A 24,997-nucleotide genomic window follows, 5' to 3' on the forward strand; every position below is an offset into this window, starting at 1 on the left:
AGCGCAATCACACAGCAACATGGTTGGAAGCAATTTCACTAAGTCTGAGGAAAAGTTGCTGATTTGTGTAAGTATTTTGACCACTGTTATTTCATCATCTTCAACTGCATTTAAGTCTAGTTTAAAAGTTAGTATATATGATCAGATATTAGTATTTAACCAAAAATGTGTCTCCTGCTTTTACAAAACTACAAGTCCCAGCCCAGCCCAGCATTTAAGTCTAGTTTAAAAGTTAGTATATATGATCATATATTAGTATTTCACAAAAAATGTGTCTCCTGCTTTTACAAAACTACAAGTCCCAGCATGCCTGGACAGCTGCAGACACCCTGGTTGGCAAATGTGTATTTAGGCACTTTTCCTTGTTATTTAGCATAATGAATTTAAAATTTTTTTGGACATAGGACGTATGCGAACGTCCTGACTTCAGTGTCCTCAAGGCCCAAGGACGTTCGAATACATATTGCCCTTTAGATGTTGCAGAACTACAACTTCCAGCATGCCTGGGAATGCTGGCACTTCTAGTATTGTAAGTTCTGCAGGCCCCCATTTTTCAGGCCTTTATGCACGGGTCTCTAAACTGTGGCACCCTAAATGCAGCAAAAGTAAAATTCTTAGCATGCACTGACAGACCGTGGCTGATGGGAGTAGTAGTTTTGCAACAGCTGGAGGTGGACTGGTCTTGAAACCCAGAGTTAAGTAACAAACACGTAGTGTTTTGCAACCATTCTGCCTCCAGCTGTTTTTTTCCTGTTGAAAAGCCTGTGGCGTGCAAAACACAACCCAAAAACTCCACCCGGATGCAGTGAAAAATGTGCACACACCTAAAGAGTGACATCACAAAAAACTGCGACTGGTACATACGTCAGTGGTCCTCCGAAAAAGGTCCCGTCTCTGACCCCCCGGGGCGTTAGGCTCCTGACAGGGAAAAGAGTTAGCAACGCATATCTCCCCTATACGTGTATCCTGTGTTGTTAATAATATATTCATAATTATGCAAATGATAATGGCTGCTATATTTATGCAAAAAAGGTGGCGACCGAAATGGCAGGATATAAAATCTTTCATGTTACCCCTGTCATTGATTAATAAGGCGAGAATGCTTCCAATTGTTGAATAGCATACATTTACGTCATATATCCATAAGGCTGTCAACAGAAGTATTACAATATACTTTGTTCTTCATCTTGCAGAAGTTCCTGGAAACAGGATACGATGAGCTGCGGAGGCAGCCACAGAAAAGGGCTGTGGTCAGCGCCCTAATCGCTGACTTTGGCGGCCAACATGACCACAAGGCCATTGTTAAGAAGTGGTCTGACCTGAAGAGGCGCCAAATGGTTCATGTCAGACGTCTTCGGGCTAAATATCATCCAGGTAAGTTATTGTTGACAGTTATGTTTTTTTTAAAAAAAGTGTATTTTGTGCGTGAACTCGAAAGAGAGAGGAGCCGGCCTGCAGGAGTTGGGAGGCCTCCCCCAGAGGCAATCTGCCACCTTTCTCCATGCCCCGGTTGGCAATGGCGGGTGTGAGGGGGTCCTCCCAACCCAACCTCGCATAGCACACCCACCAGGGGCGGGGCTGAGACCACCAAACTCAATTCACAGGTAGCCGAGAGCGGGATCCGAACCCCTAGCTGCAGAGGTGAATCAGTTGTCAGTGCAGTGGCAATCGCGTGGAGCCACCGCAGCTCCTTTGGTGACAGTTATGTAAGGTCATATGTAATTCATGTAAGGTCAGATGTTGTTAACCAAGATGCCATGTTGTGCTAACATATATCACCACCGGCCAAGGTATTCATAGTACTGTTGAAAAAATACATGGGGCAGCAGACAGGAACACAGAAGTTATGTGGGAACATAATTTTCCCATTGCTTTGCATGGGACTTTAAAGAAAAACCCCGACCATGGCAAGTGGGGGTGGGTAAGGTTTAAACCACCTATCCTATGTTTGTGGCTGACATATAAGTAACCTGTGTGCCAAGTTTCATATAAATATCTTTAGCCGTTTGTACGTGATGCTGGAACATACATACATACATACATACATACATACATTTATGCACACACACACGTTGAGTTTTATATATATAGATTACCACTAAATTCCTGTGTTAGGAGTGGGGTTGTTATAGTAATCCCGTGTGCTCCATCAGGCCCTTTTTTTAACATGAGATGGTCTGAACAAAACAAAGGAGACAAAAACAGCTCATTTTAACATGGTTGCATCCCAGCTCACGCTCAGTCCCCTGTAGTGCCCACAAGACCCTTTAATATAACATTGTCCCATTGGTTAACTGTCTATATAAATCAATTTGTATTCATATACAATACAGCACAGTACACAGAATTTGCATACGTCATTAGAAAACATTTTTATAATATATGAACATTGTGTTATTATAGGAGCTCCAATGCCAGTTGTCCGCGCCAAGCGCAGAAGGCGCCAGGCCGATGAGGAGGAGGAGGATGCGGCAGAGGAGGATGCGGCAGAGGAGGAGATGGATGAGGAGGAGCAGCCAGGGCCCTCCCACTCCCCAACCCCAGCTCCTGTTGAGGAGCAAGCTGAGGAGCTTCCCCCCCCCACCACCCCAACTTCTCAAGCAGAAGAGCAGGAGGAAGAGAGCGGTCCTGTGAGCCTCATTCAGGAAGGTAAATATGTGCACAATGATTAATAACATTTCAACAACAAAATGTAGATATAAAAATGGACAACATATAAAGCGCACCTGTCAGATTGTAGAACCATAATATGGTATTGATGCTAGAAGTATACAGGTAGTGCATAATTATTAGGCAAGTTGTATTTTTTGAGGATTCATTTTATTATTGAACAACAACCATGTTCTCAATGAACCCCAAAAACTCATTAATATCAAAGCTGAATTTTTTTGGAAGTAGTTTTTAGTTTGTTTTTAGTGTTAGTTATTTTCGGGGGATATCTGTGTGTGCAGGTGACTACTATTACTGTGCAGAATTATTAGGCAACTTAACCAAAAAATAAATAGATAGCCATTTCAATGATTTATTTTTAACAGTGAAACCAATATAACATCTCAACATTCACAAATACACATTTCTGACATTTAAAAACAAAACAAAAACAAATCAGTGACCAATATAGCCACCTTTCTTTGCAAGGACACTCAAAAGCCTGACATCCATGGATTCTGTCAGTGTTTTGATCTGTTCACCATCAACATTGCGTGCAGCAGCAACCACAGCCTGCCAGACACTGTTCAGAGAGGTGTACTGTTTTCCCTCCTTGTAAATCCCACATTTGATGATGGACCACAGGTTCTCAATGGGGTTCAGATCAGGTGAACAAGGAGGCCATGTCATTACTTTTTTTTATTTAATACCCTTTCTTGCCAGCCACGCTGTGGAGTACTTTGACACGTGTGATGGAGCATTGTCCTGCATGAAAATCATGTTTTTCTTGAAGGATGGTGACTTTTTCCTGTACCACTGCTTGAAGAAGGTCTCTTCCATAATCTGGCAGTAGGACTGGGAGTTGAGCTTGACTCCATCCTCAATCCGAAAAGGCCCCACAAGCTCATCTTTGATGATACCAGCCCAAACCAGTACTCCACCACCACCTTGCTGGCGTCTGAGTCGGACTGGAGCTCCCTGCCCTTTACCAATCCAGCCACGGGCTCTTCCATCTGGCCCATCAAGACTCACTCTCATTTCAGCAGTCCATAAAACCTTAGAAAAATCTTTCTTGAGATATTTATTGGCACAGTCTTGACGTTGCAGCTTGTGTGTCTTGTTCAGTGGTCATCGTCTTTCAGCCTTTCTTACCTTGGCCATGTCTCTGGGTATTGCACACCTTGTGCTTTTGGGCACCCCAGTGATGTTGCAGCTCTGAAATATGGCCAATCTTGTGGCAAGTGGCATCTTGGCAGCTGCACGCTTAACTTTTCTCAGTTCATGGGCAGTTATTTTGCACCTTTGTTTTTCCACACGCTTCTTTTGTTTGATGATCACGCTTCGAAGCTTTGCAACTTTAAGAGTGCTGCATCCCTCTGCTAGATATCTCTCTATTTTGGACTTTTCAGAGTCTGTCAAATCCTTCTTTTGGCCAATTTTGCCAAAGAAAAGGAAATTGACTAATAATTATGCACACCTGATATAGAGTGTTGATGTCATTAGACCACACACCTTCTCATTACAGAGATGTACATTACCTAATATGCCTAATCTGTAGTAGGCTTTCGAGCCTATACAGCTTGGAGTAAGACAACATGCATAAAGAGGATGATGTGGTCCAAATACTCATTTGCCTAATAATTCTGCACTCCCGGGATGTGTTAGACACATAACAAGTGTATACACATGATAATGATTGATTAATAAGCAAAAAAAAATATTTATTTATTTGGTAACGTTATTTGAAATCCAAATGTTTTTTTATTATATCCTAAAAGCATCAAGAGATCTGAGGAGGCAAAATATACTCATCCAAAAGACGCACCAGAAGATCCTTCAGAACCAGCGGAAGATGAGCTACCTCAACCAACAAAATGCTCTGCTAGAGCAGCAGCTATCGGGTCAGATTGCGGAAATGCACCGCATTCAGAAACGGATTTAAATTTATTTTTGTATTAAAAAAACTTATTTTTTGGAAATGTTTCATTTCTTTTTGAGATAGAGTTGTAGGTTTTTAAACACATCTAACTTCACATCAAACAAATCAACATCAACACATTTAACTTCATAATAAGCAAAAACATTTTATACTATTATTTTATTTAACATTAACCTAGGACAAACTAAAGCACACGACACAGACACGACGAACACAAAATAAACTGTTGAAAAATGAACATAACAAAAGCAACAATATATATATATATACAAAGAGAGAGAGAGGGAGAGCAAGAAAGAGAGAGAATGCAGATGAGCTCTTGCAGTCAGCCCAATGGTTGCAGTATAAATGCCGCAAAACAGGGTTTAACATAAGGTTCATTGTTATAGTTACACTTGCTGTTTAGATCCGGTCTGGTAGTCCGGTCTGGTAGCTTGTAGCGGAGGCTGTTGGTGGATCCGCTGTGCCAGAAAGGTCATGAAGCTTTACTCAGCATGGAGGCAGCAGCAGGAGTATTAAAATATAATATAACTAGACAATGCATTTCCTGAGGAAAATGCGAGTGGGAATGCTGAATAGCTTAATTGGTGAGCCCCTTGCCAAAGACATTCACCATAACCACTACACTATCTTTAGGACACACAGCTTCTTTCTCTATCTGCAAAGTATAGAGTATGCTGACTTCCTGGTCGCCCCTCCCCCCTCAATAGGTTTCCCCTCCCCCCCAGGTCAGTGAGGAGGAATATTGCACTGAGGTCAGGAAAGTTATTTATGGAAAGAAATAACATTACAAACGCTTTTAATTCACAGATCTAATACATGATTTAAGCCTCCAAACAAAGCTTAATAAATCCTCAAACGTACATGCAATTGATACAACGACTACACCGTTTGAAATACACGGCCCTTGTAAACGCATCGATATGAAATTTATGTAGATAAACTTAAAAATGTGGCCATGTCTGCGATTTAGAAAAGAGCGTCTTTGTGAGTTCTGCAGCAACATTTTTTAGATAATTTCACATGAGAGTCTATGAGACATAATTTCTGGCTGTTGCTCCAATAATTAAAACTAAAATACGTTTTGCAGAATTGGTCACATTGCCATAAACCAGACAAGCATAGCTACGTTTTGATATAAAAATTGTGTATGAAAAGTAGATCTTGTGGGCGTGAGACCAATTTGTTTCCCCTTTTTGTAAAGATATTTTTAATTACAAAGATCTCCAATGTTAAGGTCACATGACAGACTCTAAATCCCCTCCATAGGATTACATTATAACCTATTGCATTTTTGTGAAAAATTCGCAAAACGTAAATTGCGTTTTCACCAAAAAATTGTAAACGATAACGATCTGAAAAGTCATAGCCGGATAGCTAAATATTTTGTGACCGCTTTAAAGGTTTTTCAGTGTCTGTAAGTGAAAGTATGAAGTAGCTGAAACTTTTGGCATGGCATGTGAATTCAAAGGGGAAAAGGATGTTCTCATTGACTTCAATGTTTAAAAAAAGGGTCTAAAAGCTTAAAATTTATAAAAGTGTAAAAAGTAGAAAAAAACTTGAAGAAGTCCCATCATTAGCTGAACGAGACGAACATTTTTACAGTTGAATGGTCTCAATAGCTGAAAGTATGCCGAAGTTACGCAGAACCAAAAAACGTAAGGAATAATAAGATTACTAAATTTACGGATATCAATACTGGAAATGTTTATTAAAGCATTCACACTAATTAAGATTAATACATTTACGGGTATCCATACTAGGAATGCTTATTAAAGCATTCCCACTAAGTATCACACAGGCATGATTTACAAGCAGTAGTGGTAATAGTAATACATAGCATAAAAACACTTGGGGAATACTTTACAGCATCAGTAGTGGTCATAGTAGTCAATAGTGTACCAAAAAATTGGGACACAGGTGTCTTGACTGAGCTGTAATAGTAGTAGTAGACATTGACAATACAGTGTCAAATCACTCGGGCAAGAGGTGCCATGATGAACAGCAGTCTTAATAAGAGTATATAGGGTGTGAAATAACTGATGACATAGGTGTCTTGACTGGGCAGCAGAAGCAGCAGTAGTAGTATTAACAGTAGTAGTTGATACAGAGTCATATCACATGGGCAGGAGGTGCCATGATGAACAGCAGTAGGAATAGGAGTATATAGAGTGTCAAATAACTGCTGACATAGGTGTCTTGACTGGGCAGCAGCAGCAGAAGCAGCAGTAGTATTAACAGTAGTAGTTGATACAGAGTCATATCACATGGGCAGGAGGTGCCATCATGAACAGCAGTAGGAATAGGAGTATATAGAGTGTCAAATAACTGCTGACATAGGTGTCTTGACTGGGCAGCAGCAGCAGAAGCAGCAGTAGTATTAACAGTAGTAGTTGATACAGAGTCATATCAAATGGGCAGGAGGTGCCATCATGAACAGCAGTAGGAATAGGAGTATATAGAGTGTCAAATAACTGCTGACATAGGTGTCTTGACTGGGCAGCAGCAGCAGCAGAAGCAGCAGCAGTAGTATTAACAGTAGTAGTTGATACAGAGTCATATCACATGGGCAGGAGGTGCCATGATGAACAGCAGTAGGAATAGGAGTATATAGAGTGTCAAATAACTGCTGACATAGGTGTCTTGACTGGGCAGCAGCAGCAGAAGCAGCAGTAGTATTAACAGTAGTAGTTGATACAGAGTCATATCACATGGGCAGGAGGTGCCATCATGAACAGCAGTAGGAATAGGAGTATATAGAGTGTCAAATAACTGCTGACATAGGTGTCTTGACTGGGCAGCAGCAGCAGCAGAAGCAGCAGCAGTAGTATTAACAGTAGTAGTTGATACAGAGTCATATCACATGGGCAGGAGGTGCCATGATGAACAGCAGTAGGAATAGGAGTATATAGAGTGTCAAATAACTGCTGACATAGGTGTCTTGACTGGGCAGCAGCAGCAGAAGCAGCAGTAGTATTAACAGTAGTAGTTGATACAGAGTCATATCACATGGGCAGGAGGTGCCATCATGAACAGCAGTAGGAATAGGAGTATATAGAGTGTCAAATAACTGCTGACATAGGTGTCTTGACTGGGCAGCAGCAGCAGCAGAAGCAGCAGCAGTAGTATTAACAGTAGTAGTTGATACAGAGTCATATCACATGGGCAGGAGGTGCCATGATGAACAGCAGTAGGAATAGGAGTATATAGAGTGTCAAATAACTGCTGACATAGGTGTCTTGACTGGGCAGCAGCAGCAGCAGAAGCAGCAGCAGTAGTATTAACAGTAGTAGTTGATACAGAGTCATATCACATGGGCAGGAGGTGCCATCATGAACAGCAGTAGGAATAGGAGTATATAGAGTGTCAAATAACTGCTGACATAGGTGTCTTGACTGGGCAGCAGCAGCAGCAGAAGCAGCAGCAGTAGTATTAACAGTAGTAGTTGATACAGAGTCATATCACATGGGCAGGAGGTGCCATGATGAACAGCAGTAGGAATAGGAGTATATAGAGTGTCAAATAACTGCTGACATAGGTGTCTTGACTGGGCAGCAGCAGCAGCAGAAGCAGCAGCAGTAGTATTAACAGTAGTAGTTGATACAGAGTCATATCACATGGGCAGGAGGTGCCATCATGAACAGCAGTAGGAATAGGAGTATATAGAGTGTCAAATAACTGCTGACATAGGTGTCTTGACTGGGCAGCAGCAGCAGCAGAAGCAGCAGCAGTAGTATTAACAGTAGTAGTTGATACAGAGTCATATCACATGGGCAGGAGGTGCCATGATGAACAGCAGTAGGAATAGGAGTATATAGAGTGTCAAATAACTGCTGACATAGGTGTCTTGACTGGGCAGCAGCAGCAGCAGAAGCAGCAGCAGTAGTATTAACAGTAGTAGTTGATACAGAGTCATATCACATGGGCAGGAGGTGCCATCATGAACAGCAGTAGGAATAGGAGTATATAGAGTGTCAAATAACTGCTGACATAGGTGTCTTGACTGGGCAGCAGCAGCAGCAGAAGCAGCAGCAGTAGTATTAACAGTAGTAGTTGATACAGAGTCATATCACATGGGCAGGAGGTGCCATGATGAACAGCAGTAGGAATAGGAGTATATAGAGTGTCAAATAACTGCTGACATAGGTGTCTTGACTGGGCAGCAGCAGCAGAAGCAGCAGTAGTATTAACAGTAGTAGTTGATACAGAGTCATATCACATGGGCAGGAGGTGCCATGATGAACAGCAGTAGGAATAGGAGTATATAGAGTGTCAAATAACTGCTGACATAGGTGTCTTGACTGGGCAGCAGCAGCAGCAGAAGCAGCAGCAGTAGTATTAACAGTAGTAGTTGATACAGAGTCATATCACATGGGCAGGAGGTGCCATGATGAACAGCAGTAGGAATAGGAGTATATAGAGTGTCAAATAACTGCTGACATAGGTGTCTTGACTGGGCAGCAGCAGCAGAAGCAGCAGTAGTATTAACAGTAGTAGTTGATACAGAGTCATATCAAATGGGCAGGAGGTGCCATCATGAACAGCAGTAGGAATAGGAGTATATAGAGTGTCAAATAACTGCTGACATAGGTGTCTTGACTGGGCAGCAGCAGCAGCAGAAGCAGCAGCAGTAGTATTAACAGTAGTAGTTGATACAGAGTCATATCACATGGGCAGGAGGTGCCATGATGAACAGCAGTAGGAATAGGAGTATATAGAGTGTCAAATAACTGCTGACATAGGTGTCTTGACTGGGCAGCAGCAGCAGAAGCAGCAGTAGTATTAACAGTAGTAGTTGATACAGAGTCATATCACATGGGCAGGAGGTGCCATCATGAACAGCAGTAGGAATAGGAGTATATAGAGTGTCAAATAACTGCTGACATAGGTGTCTTGACTGGGCAGCAGCAGCAGCAGAAGCAGCAGCAGTAGTATTAACAGTAGTAGTTGATACAGAGTCATATCACATGGGCAGGAGGTGCCATGATGAACAGCAGTAGGAATAGGAGTATATAGAGTGTCAAATAACTGCTGACATAGGTGTCTTGACTGGGCAGCAGCAGCAGAAGCAGCAGTAGTATTAACAGTAGTAGTTGATACAGAGTCATATCACATGGGCAGGAGGTGCCATCATGAACAGCAGTAGGAATAGGAGTATATAGAGTGTCAAATAACTGCTGACATAGGTGTCTTGACTGGGCAGCAGCAGCAGCAGAAGCAGCAGCATTAGTATTAACAGTAGTAGTTGATACAGAGTCATATCACATGGGCAGGAGGTGCCATGATGAACAGCAGTAGGAATAAGAGTATATAGAGTGTTAAACAACTGCTGACATAGGTGTATTGACTGGGCGGCAGCAGCAGCTGAAGCAGCAGTAGTAGTATTAACAGTAGTAGTTGATACAGAGTCATATCACATGGGCAGGAGGTGCCATGATGTACAGCAGTCTTAATAAGAGTATATAGGGTGTGAAATAACTGCTGACATAGGTGTCTTGACTGGGCAGCAGAAGCAGCAGTAGCAGTATTAACAGTAGTAGTTGATACAGAGTCATATCACATGGGCAGGAGTTGCCATGATGTACAGCAGTCTTAATAAGAGTATATAGGGTGTGAAATAACTGCTGACATAATTGTCTTGACTGATCCAAAGGAGTCATGGGAGAAAATCATGTGGTCAGATGAGACTATAATATAATTTTTTGATCATAATTTCACTAACCGTGTTCGGAGGAAGAATAATGATGAGTACCATGCCAAGAACGCCATCCCTAATGTGAAGCATGGGGGTGGTAGCATCATGCTTTGGTGGTGTTTTTCTGCACATGGGACAGGGTGACTGCACTGTATTAAGGAGAGGATGACCGGGGCCATGTATTGCAAGATTTTGGGCAACAACCTCCTTCCCTGAGTTAGAGCTTTGAAGATGGGTCGAGGCTGGGTCTTCCAACATGAGAATGACCCAAAGCACACAGCCAGGATAACCAAGGATTGGCTCTGTAAGGAGCATATCAAGGTTCTGGCGTGGCCTAGCCAGTCTCCAGACCTAAACCCAATAGAGAATCTTTGGAGGGAGCTCAAACTCCGTGTTTCTCAGCGATAGCCCAGAAACATGACTGATGTAGAGAAGATCTGTGTGGAGGAGTGGGCCAAAATCCCTCCTCCAGTGTGTGCAAAGCTGGTGTAAAACTACAAGAAATGTTTGACCGCTGTAATTGCAAAGAAAGCCTACTGTACCAAATATTAACATTGATTTTCTCTGATGTTGAAATAGTTATATTCAGCACTGTAAATACATCAGGTCCGGGGCTTCATCAGGGAATGCATGGCAAGGGACCCTTCAGCGCCCTGAACCGACGACGGGTGCCAGAAAGTCACCGCCGATCCAGGACTCATTCATCTTTATGAATGTGAGTCTGTCCACGGAGTCTGTGGACAGACGGGTCCTCTTGTCCGTGACCACCCCACCTGCCGCGCTGAATGTCCGCTCAGATAGTACGCTGGAGGGGGGGCAAGACAATAACTCCAGCGCATACTGAGCGAGCTCGCGGCAGGTGTCCAATCTGGCAACCCAGTACTCCATGGGGTCGTCGGTGCTCATACTGTCAGAAGCACCGACGGACGCCATGTAGTCTGCCACCATGTGGGCCAGCCGCTGGTGGTGACTGCTGCTGCTGCTGCTGGTGGTGGTACTGGGTCGCTCGGTTTGGAAGAACATCCTCATCTCTTCCATTAGGTCCCCTGCTCGGCTGCAGCTGGGTGCAGCCACCTGCTGGGTGAGATGAGGGGGGACAACTGGAGGCCGGGGAGTTGCCTGCTCCAACCGTCTGACAATGGCTGCCTGCAGTTCCTCCATCCGGTGCTGCCTCCGGCTGGCTGGGATGAACTGCTCCAGTTTCCCCTTGCACCTGGGATCCAAAAGGGTGGCCATCCAGAAATCATCCCTCGTCTTGATGGTCTTAACCCGGGGGTCCCTCCTGAGGCATCTCAGCATGTGGGCAGCCATGGGGAAGAGCACAGCCCGCTGTGACTCCTCAATGCTGGCCAGGTGAATGAGGTGCGACTCTTCTTCCCTGAGGCGCTGCTGGTCAAACTCAGACATGCCCAACCCCCGGACTATCGGTGCCCCCAACACCGGCTCTCCCTCCTGACCAGGCCCTGACTCCGGGACGACACCAGCAACCACCTCCTCCTCCTCTTCATCATCATCCTCCTCCTCCTCCTGGTCCTGGCCCTGGTCTCGGTGGAGCATTGCTGACTCCTCCTGCTCCACCAAGGCACTCTCCCCAGCCTCGAGCAGGCGATCTAGTGTCCTCTCCAGCATGAACAGTATTGGCAGCACGCTATTGAGGCCAATTTGCTCACTGCTGACCATCTTGGTCGCCTGCTCGAAGGAGGACAACACTTGGCAGACCTGGTTTATCTGCCCCCACTCCGCACAGGCGATGAAAGGGAGTTGTGGTGAAGCCCTCTGAGTGCCTAGTTCCATCAGGTACTCCCTCACCGCCCTTTGCTGCTCCCACAACCTCTTCAGCATGTGGAGGGTGGAGTTCCACCGCGTCACACTGTCCACAATCAGCCTGTGAAGGGGCAGATTGTACTTCCGCTGCAATTTGGACAGGGACGCGGTAGCGGTTGGGGAGCGCCTGAAGTGGCTGGCAATCCTACGCGCCTTTGCCACAATGTCACTCAACCCTGGATAAGTGCGCAGGAACTTCTGCACCACCAGGTTGAGGACATGTGCCAGACAGGGCACGTGCGTCAGACTGCCAGCATGGAGGGCGGCGAGTAGGTTGCTGCCGTTATCGCAGACAACCATACCTGGCTGGAGCCTTCGGGGTGTCAGCCACTTCTGGACCTGAGCTTGAAGTGCTTTCAGCACTTCTTCTGCAGTGTGTCTCCGGTCCCCTAAACTAACAAGCTGGAGCACGGCCTGACAGCGCACGTGCCCCACACTTGAGTAGCTACGGGGGCGCTTGCTGGGAGGCTCAGCAGCTGCGGAGACAGTGGCTTGAGGGAGACCAGCAGTTCTCCCCTGGACACCCCGGGGCGGCACCACAAGATCGGTTGCCGACGATCCCTCACCGACGCCTCGGAGGGAAACCCAATGGGCCGTGAAGCTGATGTAGCGTCCCTGCCCATGCCCGCTGGTCCAGCCATCCATTGTCAGATGAACCCTGTCGCTGACAGCGTGATCCAGCGACAGGGTTACATTCTGCACAATGTGCTGGTGTAGGGCAGGGACACCAGTCCTGGCAAAGAAATGGCGGCTGGGGACACGCCATTGGGGTTGGGCCTGCTCCAACATCTGCCTGAAGGGGTTGCTGTCAACTATGTTGAAGGGCAGCAGATGTTGGGCAATAACCCTTGCCAGGAGCCCATTGAGGGAACGCACACGTCGGTCTCCAGGGGGGAAGGGAGTGGTGCGGTCAAAGGCGTCTGAAATCGACGCCTGGCGCCGGACGGCAGTGCGGGACACAGACGTGGAGGGTGCTGTGGAAGTAGAGGTCTGGCTGCCGGTACCAGTACCTCTACTAGAGGGAGCGGGGGGGCATGACCTGCTGGAAACAGATGAAGATGTGGCAGGGGCTGCTGTACCCTGCTCACTTGTGGTGGTGGCGCTGCTACCACCACCACGCTTCATCTCCTCATACAACGCCCAGTGGTTTATCCTCAGGTGCTGGTTCAGGGCTGTGGTACCCACCCGAGCCAAACACTTCCCTCTCTTCACCCTCACTTTACAAATCCGGCAGATGGCCACGGTAGGGTTGTCTGCCACCAGGGTAAAGAAATTCCAGACAGGTGACTTCAGCACCGCCCTCCTGTCAGATGGGGTGACGCTTACTTGCACCTGCTGGGATTCGGTGCGCACAGGTGGAGCTGCCTGCTGCTGCTGCTGCTGCTGCTGCTCCTCCTCCTGACACCTCCTGCTGCCATCACCAGTGGAGACCCTGACGATGGTCTCCCTGGTGGTGACCTGGCGCACCGTTTCACCAGGGTGCCTACCTTCCCCGTCGTCACTGACGTAGTGAGCCGACGCGTCAGATGGCAACCATGATGGGTCACCCTCTTCGCCCCCAGAGATGTCAGACCAAGGGCTGAGATGTGTTGGTCTGAGGGAACCACGTGACATGGAGCCTCTAGCCTGGCTCCGCTGTCCCCTCACCCACGCCTGGGTCTGACTAGGTGCTGCTGTTTCCTGCACCAAAACAGCAGCACCAGTTTGAAGGGATGTCTCTGGGATACTGCCAGCAGGTATCCCATCCTCCTCATCCATCCCTTCAAAAAGGTCCTGACCATCAGGACAGAGCTGGAGGTCTGCCTGATGCATGGCCTCCCCCAAGAGATCCCTATCACTGTCGCTGTCGAACAGTAAGATGCTGGACTCTTGGGGGCTGGGGGGGGGTAGTACAGGCAACGGTGTAATGGTGGTACTACTGTGAGTCGGGACCGACGACTCAGTGGCACTGCTGTGCCCCATGTAGTCCACCACTACTTGAGCCTGAGATGGCAATATCGGGCGGCTGCCCGATGGGAAGAACTCCCGGATCAGGCGTACTCCCCTTGCACCCGATCCTCTACCACTAGTAGGGGCACGAGAGGTACCCCGTGCTGGCAGCGATCCAGCACTGGGAGTAACTCCCCTACCCCTGCTGCCACGGCCACGGATGCCGCTCATTATTGCTGATATGTGTGTGGGGGGGTTAAACTTTATTGGGGGGGAAAATGTGAACAAAATGTGTTTTTGTGTTTTTTTTACAAGACAGGCACGCAGACAAAGACGTACACAGACAGCTACTAAACTATAAGAAAAGTAGTACACCAGACAAGGACTACAAAATTAAAGAAAAAAAAAAAAGCACTAAACAAACACTAACTTTTTTTTTTTTTTTTTTTTTTTAAACACAAAACACAGACACTAAACACACACTAAGCTAAGCTAGATGAAATAAATGTACACTAACAGTGTGTACACTTACTACACAAAATTTAACTAAACTGAACACAAAACTTAGCTTTTATAAAAGCTCTTTAGGGAAAACTAAACAAAATTTGAACTGAGATGCCTATCAAATATCACTGAACAGCGAACCTGCAAGATCTAACAGTAACACAAGATGAACAAAACTTAGCTTTTAGAAAAGCTCTTTTATAAAGCTCAGATCAATATGTGTTCTGAAATCTCTTGCAAATATAACTGAACAGGGAGGATTGCAGGATCAAACAGTAACACAAATGAAAAAAACAGCACAAAACAGCACAAAACGTAGCTTTGAAAAAAGCTCTTGGGTCTATTGCTTTGAAAAAAGCAGTTGATATACTGGAAAAGATCCACTGGAATCACTAAATAGCAATGCTGGTGATGATCTAAATCAATCAAGAACAAAGACACAGGAAACCAGGAACACAGAAACAGCCTCCACACTCTATAGCCAGCTTCTGAATCTGCAATGAAATGGTGCTGGGAGTGAGCTTATATAATGTCCATGCAGGCAGGTTCCTATTGGTTGCTAACCTGTGACGAGTGTGGAAGGAGAACTCTGATTGGCTCTGATGCAAAAGGGCGGAGCAAATAATCGCGCAATATTCCTATTGCCGAATATTCGCATTGCGAATATTCGGCAATATAAAATGATCGCTTCAGCTACTCGGCCCAATGGCTCTAATCATACCAGCAATGCTTTCAGACGTCTATGGAGATCACTAGGATGTGATCTGTTTTAAAAATGAAACTGTAAAAATCGCTCTGATGCGGAAGATCGGGGCGAGGAAAATAATCGCGCGATATTGCGTTTGCCGAATAATCGCATTGCGATCTTTCTGGAAAATTCAATGAACGCTTCAGCTACTCGGCCCAGGGTCTCTAATGATACCAGCAATGCTTTTAGACGTCGATGGAGATATCTAGGATGTGATCTGATTCAAAAAAAAAATTGTAAAAAATCGAATATTCGGAATTGCGAATATTCACCGCGAATTTCGAAATATAGCGCGATTTCTCGAATATGCTATATTCGAGTCGAATATTCGCAATGCGAATATTCGTGAGCAACACTATTCTTAACAGGGAACTGTAAAACTTGCCAGCACTTCTTGTATTTTTATCAACAGCTAATGTTGGTTCTAGGTGGGAGTAGTTTTTATTTTTTCACAAACCATTTGCGGTGCTGGTGGTCTTTGACACACACACACAGGGGCAGCTGCCACTCCTGCCCTTCTTCATTCAATGCTTCTACACAATGGCACCCTGACTGCCAATAGGTATCAAGATGAAATCCTTGGACCCATTGTCAGACCCTACGCTGGTGCAGTGGATCTTAGGTTCCTCCTGGTGCACGACAATGCCCGGCCTCATGTGGTGAGAGCATGCAGCCAGTTCCTGGAGGATAAGGAAATTGATACCATTGAATGGCCCCCATGCTCACCTGACCTAAATCCAAAAGAACACCTCTGGGACATTATGTTTCGGTCCATTCGGTGCCGTCAGGTTGCACCTCAGTCTGTTCAGGAGCTCAGTGATGCCCTGGTCCAGATCTGGGAGGAAATACCCCAGGACACCCTCCGTCGTCTCATTAGGAGCATGCCCTGATGTTGTCAGGCATGGATACAAGCACTTGGGGGCCATACAAACTACTGAGAACCATTTTGAGTTGTTGCAATGAAATTTCAGCAAAATGGACTAGCTTGCTGCATAATTTTTTCACTTTGTTTTTTTCGGGTGTTTTTGAATTCAGCCATTTGTAGGTGGATAATTTTCATTTCAATTAAATGGTGTGCCATCCTTTCATTCCTAACACATTACCCAGACCATATCAGTATAGATATCCAGCATGAGATTTTTGCCTTACGTGTTTTCAAAGTGTTTCTCTGTAATTTTTTTGAGCAGTGTATATGGCAAAGATTCCTGTGCAAATAAATTCCTGTGCAAAAAAATCAGATAAATACAATTAGCCGGATTCCGGTAGAGCGGCGTATGTTTAAGCCGGTGTATCGCATCTCATATGCGCTACGCCAAATTAACATAGAGAGGCAAGTACAGTATTCACAAAGCACTTGCTCTGTAAGTTACGTCGGCGTAGCGCAAATGGGCCGGCGTAACCCCGCCTAATTCAAAGTAGGCATGTAGTGGGCGGGCTACATTTAAATTAACCGTGACCCCATGTAAATGAGGGCCGTTCGTACGGCGCATGCTCAGAATCACAACGCAAATACTCCCTATGAAACAACGTCGGCTCAATGCTTTCGACGTGAACGTAACCTACGCCCAGCCCCATTCACGTACGTTTACACAAATGACGTAAAATACAACGGCTGTTCCGTCATCCATAACTTGCATGGGATGTCTTTCTGAATCCGGCTAAATATATCTTAAATAAATAAATATAAAATTCCCTTGGTGCATAAAAGCAAATGCGGGTGAGTGCAAAGTAATAAAAGTACTAATGTTTCTTTAGTGCAAATAAGCAAATGCAAAATAAAGTGCAAAATCAGGCACAAACAGTGCAGCAATAATGTGCAAAGTTAAAGTAAATTAAAAATTATTATTTCTGTGCAAAAAACGTTCAGTGTCAAAACAGTCTTAAGTGCAAACAAACAATTTTCAATAGAAAACTCCTCTGTGCTGGAAAATTTCTGAAACAGTCCAAACGATGTGCATAAGGATCCAAGTGCAAAATTGCAACAAATCAACTTTGAAAGAAAGTATTCTCCAACTGCCAAGAAAAACATGCAAAGTGCTTCAATCCTGTGCAGGTACTCTCGTTTCCCCCAGCCTCTCACCTCATCTGGCTTAATATTAAGCCTTTCTGCTAGTCTCCAATAGCTGAATGTTCTCTTTTCTTGTTTGCCCACGATCAGGTTTCCCATTTTAAGCACTCAGATAACAAAGAGAGGGAAGGGGGGACTCCATAGTGTAGTATTTCAGATATACGTTCATTAATAAAGGTTAAAAAACGTACAATTAAGATGATTAAAAACAGCATGACACAGTGTGTATTCCAGCTTCCGGACTCGGCTGCAACCCGAAGTGATGTCACCACAGCTCTGTATTCTGACGCGTTGCGTGACTGCTCAACGTCACTTTCTCAAAGTGCTCCTGAGCACGTGTATGGTATCCACAGGACCATACACATGCACGGGAGCACTTCTTTGAACAACCCAGCAATGCAATATTGATAAACTATATAATACTGGATGCTATGCACATGCACAGGAGTACTTTTTTATGCATCAGTGGGTCGCTGATAATCTATACAGGATCATAAAAGTGGGAATTGCACTTCTTTGCACAGTAGATTTTTTATTAATTATCATCACTGTTTATGCTTTTATATACACATCTTTTATATATTTATTTTTTACATTTAATATATGTGTTTGTTTATTCCAGTGTTTTTCAACTCCAGTCCTCAAGGCGCCCCAACAGGTCATGTTTTCAGGATTTCCCTGAGATAAAACAGCTGTGGTAATTACTAAGGCAGTGAAACTGATCAAATCACCTGTGCAAAACAATGGAAAGCCTGAAAACATGACCTGTTGGGGCGCCTTGAGGACTGGAGTTGAGAAACACTGGTTTATTCATTGCACTATTATCATTTTGGAAAGTGCAGCGTATATATTTTTCCACATTTGCATGATATATGAGGCATGTTTAACGCTTGCAGCTGATTTTTGATAATTAGGGCAGTATGGATTAGTGGAGGCTCACAGGACTCTTTATATTTTAGCATATTTTAGTTCTCACTTTAGTTGCCAGTGGTTTAGACATTAATGGCTGTGTGTTGAGTTACTTTGAGGGGTCAGCAAATTTACACTGTTATACAAGCTGTACACTCACTACTTTACATTGTAGGGGTGTACTCACTTTTGTGAGAGATACTCTATGTCTAGAAAATATATCGACTTATGTAAACATGAACAGGAAAACAAATTAATATTGCATGATAACAGAAGTTGGAATTATTTGCCAAAATTGAAAAATGTATAAGAACAAACAAGGGGACCAGGTGCTCACTACAAAAGAGTAAGTTCTTCATAAAGAGCTCCTGGTGACAGAATTTTAAGATGATAAATCCAAAATGTTTCTCTGCGGCAGAAGTTATAACACCTCTCTGCCACAGATTCACGGGGGGGGGGCACTGGTGGAGCAATCATGTATTAGAAATGGCAGGGAACACTATGATCAGTGCTGCTTTCCTCAATGAGTCACCAAAACATACCCGAACTGTACAAATAGTCCTGCCTATGTAGAGGAGACCGCAGGGACATGAGAGGCAGTACACAACAAAATGCGTGGAACAGTATTATTTTTTGAGATCTTGAGTGACTCTGCACTTCTCCTAGGAGCGCCAAAGGTACTGTGTACTTGTACACTTTTTAGATTTGCAATTTGCATACTGCTGTTTTCTGGTGCTGCCACAATAGTGATTGTTGATATATATGGTTTGTAAGTGAATAGGCCAAAAGCATGATCACGTACTACAGAATATGTGTACATTATAATATAGATGCCCTTATGGAATAAAGTGTGCTTTACCCTAAATATATGTTTTACCTATGAGTATGTTCACAAACAACTTGTGTATTTAAAAAATTATAGTCTCTATTATTTTCATGTACTTCTTCCATCTAACGTACCTTTTTAATCCTGCCAGTCACCTTTCTTTCTTGTTCTAAATTGACCACAAAAGAAGTTAAACTGTTAGTGTGGTCAGTTTTTATCCTCTGGCCATTCAGATGTACAGGAGACTGTACAGACTTTCCTTTCTCTGGCACACACCCGCTCCCAATCACAGTCTGCCTCATAAACATGCTCAAGCACAACCTTCACCTTGCCTCAGGTTGAGCAGACTATGGAATACAGGCACACCGAGAGGGTCGGAGGCCCCTCACTATCAGGAAGAAAACATGCATGGTCAGATAGAACTTTTTAACCTTCTCAAAAAGGCAACAAAGATAATTTCTGAAACTAAGCAAAAGCATTTATGGTGCCTAAATATTTATAACTGTATCATAAAGTGTCTATAACATTATATGTTCACTACTAGTTTGGTTGAGCACCTCTCCATTACTATAAAATGGAATTGCGTACTGGCCCATTCACTCACTATCAAAGTTGCTCATAGTGAACAAAACAGCATGGATTGGAAGGGGACTCTGCGTTGTAAAAATGTATTGGTAGAGATGTAAAAAAAAAAAAACGTTACCAGTTCCAAGAGCAAGTTGGAGTCCATTAAAGGCGAAACAAGACTGCACAAGATGGGTAGGCGGGCGGACCCGTTGTGCTGCCGTTGCCAGCAACACGAGGGGGACCTTATACATCTCCTGTGGCGTTGCCCGAAGCTGCACAGATATTGGACTGGGGTGGTGGGGACAATCAATTCTGTTTTCCAGACCAAGGTTCCGGTCGATCCTATATGCTGCTTATTAGGGGTGCTGGAGGATGTAGTTCCCGAGGAGATGACCAGGGTGGCTGTCTCCAGAACATTGTTCCAGGCTAGGAAATTAATCCTAATGGGGTGGAAGTCTGCCTCTCCACCGTCTCACTCCACCTGGGTCACTTACGTGGGAATGGCGTTGGTGATGGAAAAACATATTTATCAGCATTAGGGGGTGCCCTGGCAGGTTTGAGAGAATATTGGAGTTATGGCTGGACACGCCGGGTTTGAGTCCCAGAGAACTTGTCATGACTAGGATTCTAAGGTGTCTATAAAGGGGGGCTAATCGGATGCCACGAGGGTCTATATGTTGTATTGCTGGTATTAAGGTGGGAGGGCATGTATACTTGTTGGAGGGGGAAGAATGATGACCGTGGGTGAAGTAGGGGACTTGTATCTTATATCCTATGTTTTTTCATGTATGATGTACACCTTGATGGAATCATCCTTTGTCTGTGCAGTGGTAATGTTTCTGTTTGTGTACCTGTTTATGAATCAATAAACATCTTTCTGATTTAAAAAAAAAAAAAAAAGAGAAACAGGTAGTCGACAGCACATATCTGATAGGTCTCATTCTAGGTTTAGATAAACCAAGTGACTCATGAGTACCTGACAGTTTTCCATCATAAATTTAAACCTGTGGTTTGAAAATAGTAAGCTTGGTACATTTTTAAGAATTTAGGGTATAGATGAGTGCAAGACAATGTTTTTCTGACCAAATATCTCTCTTTATCAACAGGAAACGGAAACACTAACTTTTCAGTTCAGATGTTGGCAAAAAGAATGCATAACGAATCTGTCTTTCTGGCGGTAATCACTACTAGCAACTCATCCACAGTATTCTGAATGCAAAATGTACTCCAAACCATAATGTGTTTCTGTGTAGAAAAAGAAACATTATGCTTGTTATATGGCACTGATGGCAAAATGGACAGCTGCAATGGTGTGTTTTTCACCAATGGCACTTATACCTTCTACAGAGGTTCAATGTAGGAGGCAGAATCTGGTCACTTCAATACCAATGAATACTTACAAGTGACAAATGCAATTTGACTTGTTTTTTTATCATGTATCCCCTGCTTCTACCCACTGAAATTAAGGTATGCGGTAGAAAGATTACCTTTGTTTACTGCTGAGGGCAATATTACACTTCTAAACAGTGTTATTTTTAAGCTATTAACTTTTCAGGATTATGCAAGTTTTTATAATACTACAATGTCATAGAAATCACAAACTAGTTAAGTACTGTCCGTGAACCTTTTTTACATTTTCAAAGCAAACTTGCAGGGTAGTCTACCCTTTGTGTATCAGTACTGCTTGAACTTAGAAGAAGGGGGCAGATCTCCCTGCAAATAAAAAAGTAAAATGGACAATACACAACTTAAGCATTCACAGACTACTATCACACACAGAATCAAAATGTCAATAGTAATTATAAAGTCACACACTGTATTGAAATAAATAGAGTTTTACTGTTGTCAATATAAAGGGAAAGTTAAATCTGCACACAACACGCTCATATACTTAACGTGGGCTTTCGGGCATTTTTTTGTTTTTTTTTGCAAGCTAAAGTTAATCACATTAAATAGCCCTTAAAACATATTAATAACTCCCCAATCGTTCCAGAAACCATTGCGAACACTTGCCTTATATCCTCCAGCTCATGTTGTGGCCGTATCCATCATATGTGTGGGCATGTGAAGCCCATTTACTTTTGCTTCCTGGTTTTCAGGGAGAGGTGCATGCTGGGCGATTTTTAGCAAAGTAATGCCCAGAGACTCCTGGGGAAATAAGTGTCATCATTTCCCAGGAGGCAATGGGGTCTTAAGACAGGAAGTTGAACCACCTAGGACCAGGAACTAAGCAGATTATGAAATCTGCCTGGTAACAGCCAAATATATATATATATTTGTATTTTAGTTTTTTACATTAAAAGCAAGCTGTTAATAGAAAGTTCATTTTTTGGGTGGAACTCCGCTTTAAAATTATTTTGTTAAATGTTTTAGAGTACACTGAGATAATCCAGAAACAGGTTTAGATCATTTTGTCTTTTCCTTGTAAACATTAGCTGACAAATGTTCTCCACAGATATTAGGAAATGGTCTTCAAATATGGCCAAAAATCGAATTTCTTAGAGAATCTTGTCTGATCGCTATTGGTTTCCCCAGATAAGCTGATGCCCAAGGTGACTGCAGTGCTCTCCCCATGTTCATCGTCATAGGCGTATACATAGAAGGTAGCATTAAGCAACCATGTTTAGACATTAAATGGCACTAAATGTCTGATGCCGTGTACACACGACTGTTTTTCATGACAAGAGCAATTTAAAAACGATTGTGTATAGGCTCCAGAGCATTTTTCTCTACGTGGAAAATGGACATTAAAAATTTAGAACATGCTCTATTTTTTCTCACCTCGTGAAAAACGTTTGTGTTTAACAACTGGAAAAAACATGCATGCTCAGAAGCAAGTTATGAGAAGGGAAATTTGCATAATCAGCCCAAAGGGTGGCGCCAATCGAATGGAACTTCCCCTTTATAGTGCCGTCGTATGTGTTGTATGTCACCGCGCTTTGCTTGAACATTTTCACAATTGGTGTATGCAAGGCAGGCTTGACAAGAATCACGTCGAGAAAAACTTTGTTTTTTCCATGACATTAAAAACGGTCGTGTGTACGCGGCATGACAGTTGTGCCTACATTTTTTGCGCCCTTTAGTGTCTATGGCCAGTTTTGGTCTTTAAGTCTTCAAAGAGTCCCACGGTTCACACAGCTTTGTGTCTGGGCACTGATGAAAATTATTCAACATGGAGAATTTGATGTTGCATTGTACTAGACAACATTATTCTAGACCAGGGATATGCAATTAGCGGACCTCCAGCTGTTGCAGAACTACAAGTCCCATGAGGCATAGCAAGACTCTGACAGCCACTAGCATGACACACAGAGGCAGAGGCATGATGGGACTTGTAGTTTTGCAACAGCTGGAGGTCCACTAATTCATTATCCCTGTTCTAGACTCTGACACAAATGTTGCTTTAATCTGTGAATTGCTGTGACTATGCACTCATTTACTAATGACATTTACCTTTAAAGCAATTCCTAATAGTGATATGTATGCAAATTATATTTATTATTACATGTCAAAAGATTACTAAATGAAAAATAATTATTACATCGGGATGAGTGATTTTTACAGGATATTGTTAACTAATAAAATGTCAAATGTTGCAGTAAGCCACTTAATTGGACTCATGATATTATTATGCATCTATAAATTTTCTTTATTACATTTTACATTATTTTATTTATAATAATTTCTTCATACAGTCATGTAAAACAATGAACATATTTGAATAGGCTAACATTGGCTCTTGACTCAAATAGTGCCTGCAGATAAAGATGATATACTAAAACAAATGCCGCATAATTTTCACGATCTAAATTAAAAAAAATTCAGATTTGTCATTTGGAAAAAAATAATTATACCCCTACATTTACCAACCATCAATTCAAATAAATTCAACTAGAATCCAGTGTTCAAGATTAGGTGCCAATAATAAGAAAACTTCAAACAACTGCTAATTTGTCTAGGATCTGTTAAAATAGGTCTCTAAGAACCCCACAATGTAATCGAGTGTTCAGGTAACTCATGCAGGGTTAGGGTCAAAGTGCATGCATCTACATACATAAAACAATAGCACCAATTTAACTTTCATGAGATGCAAATAATAAAAAAAAGTCTGCCCCCCCCAAAAAAACACAAGTGCAAGATTACAATTTGTTATTGAACATATGGGCAAAGACAACACTTTCATGAAAAATGGGCTACAGTCTGTAGAAATGAGCTACAGATCAATACAAAATAAAGTTGTTTGGTCACAGTAACAGTAGACAAACCAAAGGCAGCAATTCAGGAGAAAACCTCAACATAACTGTGAAGCATGGTGGTGGATATGTTATGGTTTTGGGTTGCTTTTTCACTTCAGGGCCTGTTTTGCAGTCATAAGGCCAACAATACATTTTGTGCGGTATCAATGAGAATGTGAGGCCATTAAGGAATGGCTTAGAAAGAAGGCTATGGACTGCCCTAGTCAAAGTCCTGATTTGATTTCTATTAAAATACTGTAGGGGGATTTTGGAACAGGCAGATCATGCAAAGAAATCCACAAACATCTTGCAGATAAAGGAATGTTTATGAAGAAGTGGTCAAAAAATGTTAATGTTGATCTCACAAAAGTATTTTTGCGGCCAAAACCAGCTTCCGAAGTCAAGGGTATATATTTTTTTTCCACAGTACAACATTTTTCTTGTGATTTTATTCAATTTTATCACCTTAAGCCCTGTATACACGGGCCAGAATCTCATCAGGAAAAAACCCTAGTTTTTCCTGACGGGATTCTTGGCAAGAATCTCTTCCCGCCCGAGTGTACAGACACTCCTTTCAAAAGAACCGCGGTTCTCTTGAAAGGCAAGCATGCAGTGACAGCATCGCGTAAGACGAGCATGCGCTTGTCACATTCGATGCCGTCGCCGCCATCTTGCTGCACCCTACCTATGCCTAGGAAGCTACGGTGCATGCGTCAAAGTCATTTCAAGCATGCGCGGGTTTCCACACTCTCGGGTTTCTTGCCAGGAAAACCACCGAGAATCTCACGACGAGAAAATAGAGTACTCTTTTTTTCTCGTCTAGATTTTGGGCAGTTTTCTTGTCGAGAAACCTGAAAGCCTCGTGCACACGCTCGGTATACTCGGCAAGAAAGCTCTGCCAGCAGTTTTCTTGCTGGTTCTTGCCGAGTAAACCGAGTGTGTGCGCGAGGCTTTAATCTATAGACACTGTCTGAACAAAGATCCAATGTTTGCTTGTGTTCATGTATACTAAAAAACTCAACAATAGTGATGTATTTAATTTTACACATGAATGTATTTACTTGCAGAACCAAGCTGTCCAGCAAACGTTGAGTGTGACAGCTG

General features: G+C 43.3%; 1 protein-coding gene across 1 annotated transcript in view; it reads left to right on the forward strand.

Annotated features, from left to right (window-relative positions):
- Positions 1-21,400, forward strand: part of CXCL12 (C-X-C motif chemokine ligand 12) — a 134,012-nt gene extending 112,612 nt beyond the window's left edge. The window contains exon 4 of the mRNA XM_040320780.1: positions 20,765-21,400. Within this exon, the coding sequence (XP_040176714.1) occupies positions 20,765-20,780 (16 nt within the window). The 3' untranslated portion in view covers positions 20,781-21,400. The remainder of the gene's footprint in view (positions 1-20,764) is intronic.
- The last annotated feature ends 3,597 nt before the right edge of the window (positions 21,401-24,997 follow it).

The sequence above is a fragment of the Rana temporaria genome, chromosome 8, assembly GCF_905171775.1.
Source record: "Rana temporaria chromosome 8, aRanTem1.1, whole genome shotgun sequence".
NCBI classification, from domain to species: domain Eukaryota; kingdom Metazoa; phylum Chordata; class Amphibia; order Anura; family Ranidae; genus Rana; species Rana temporaria.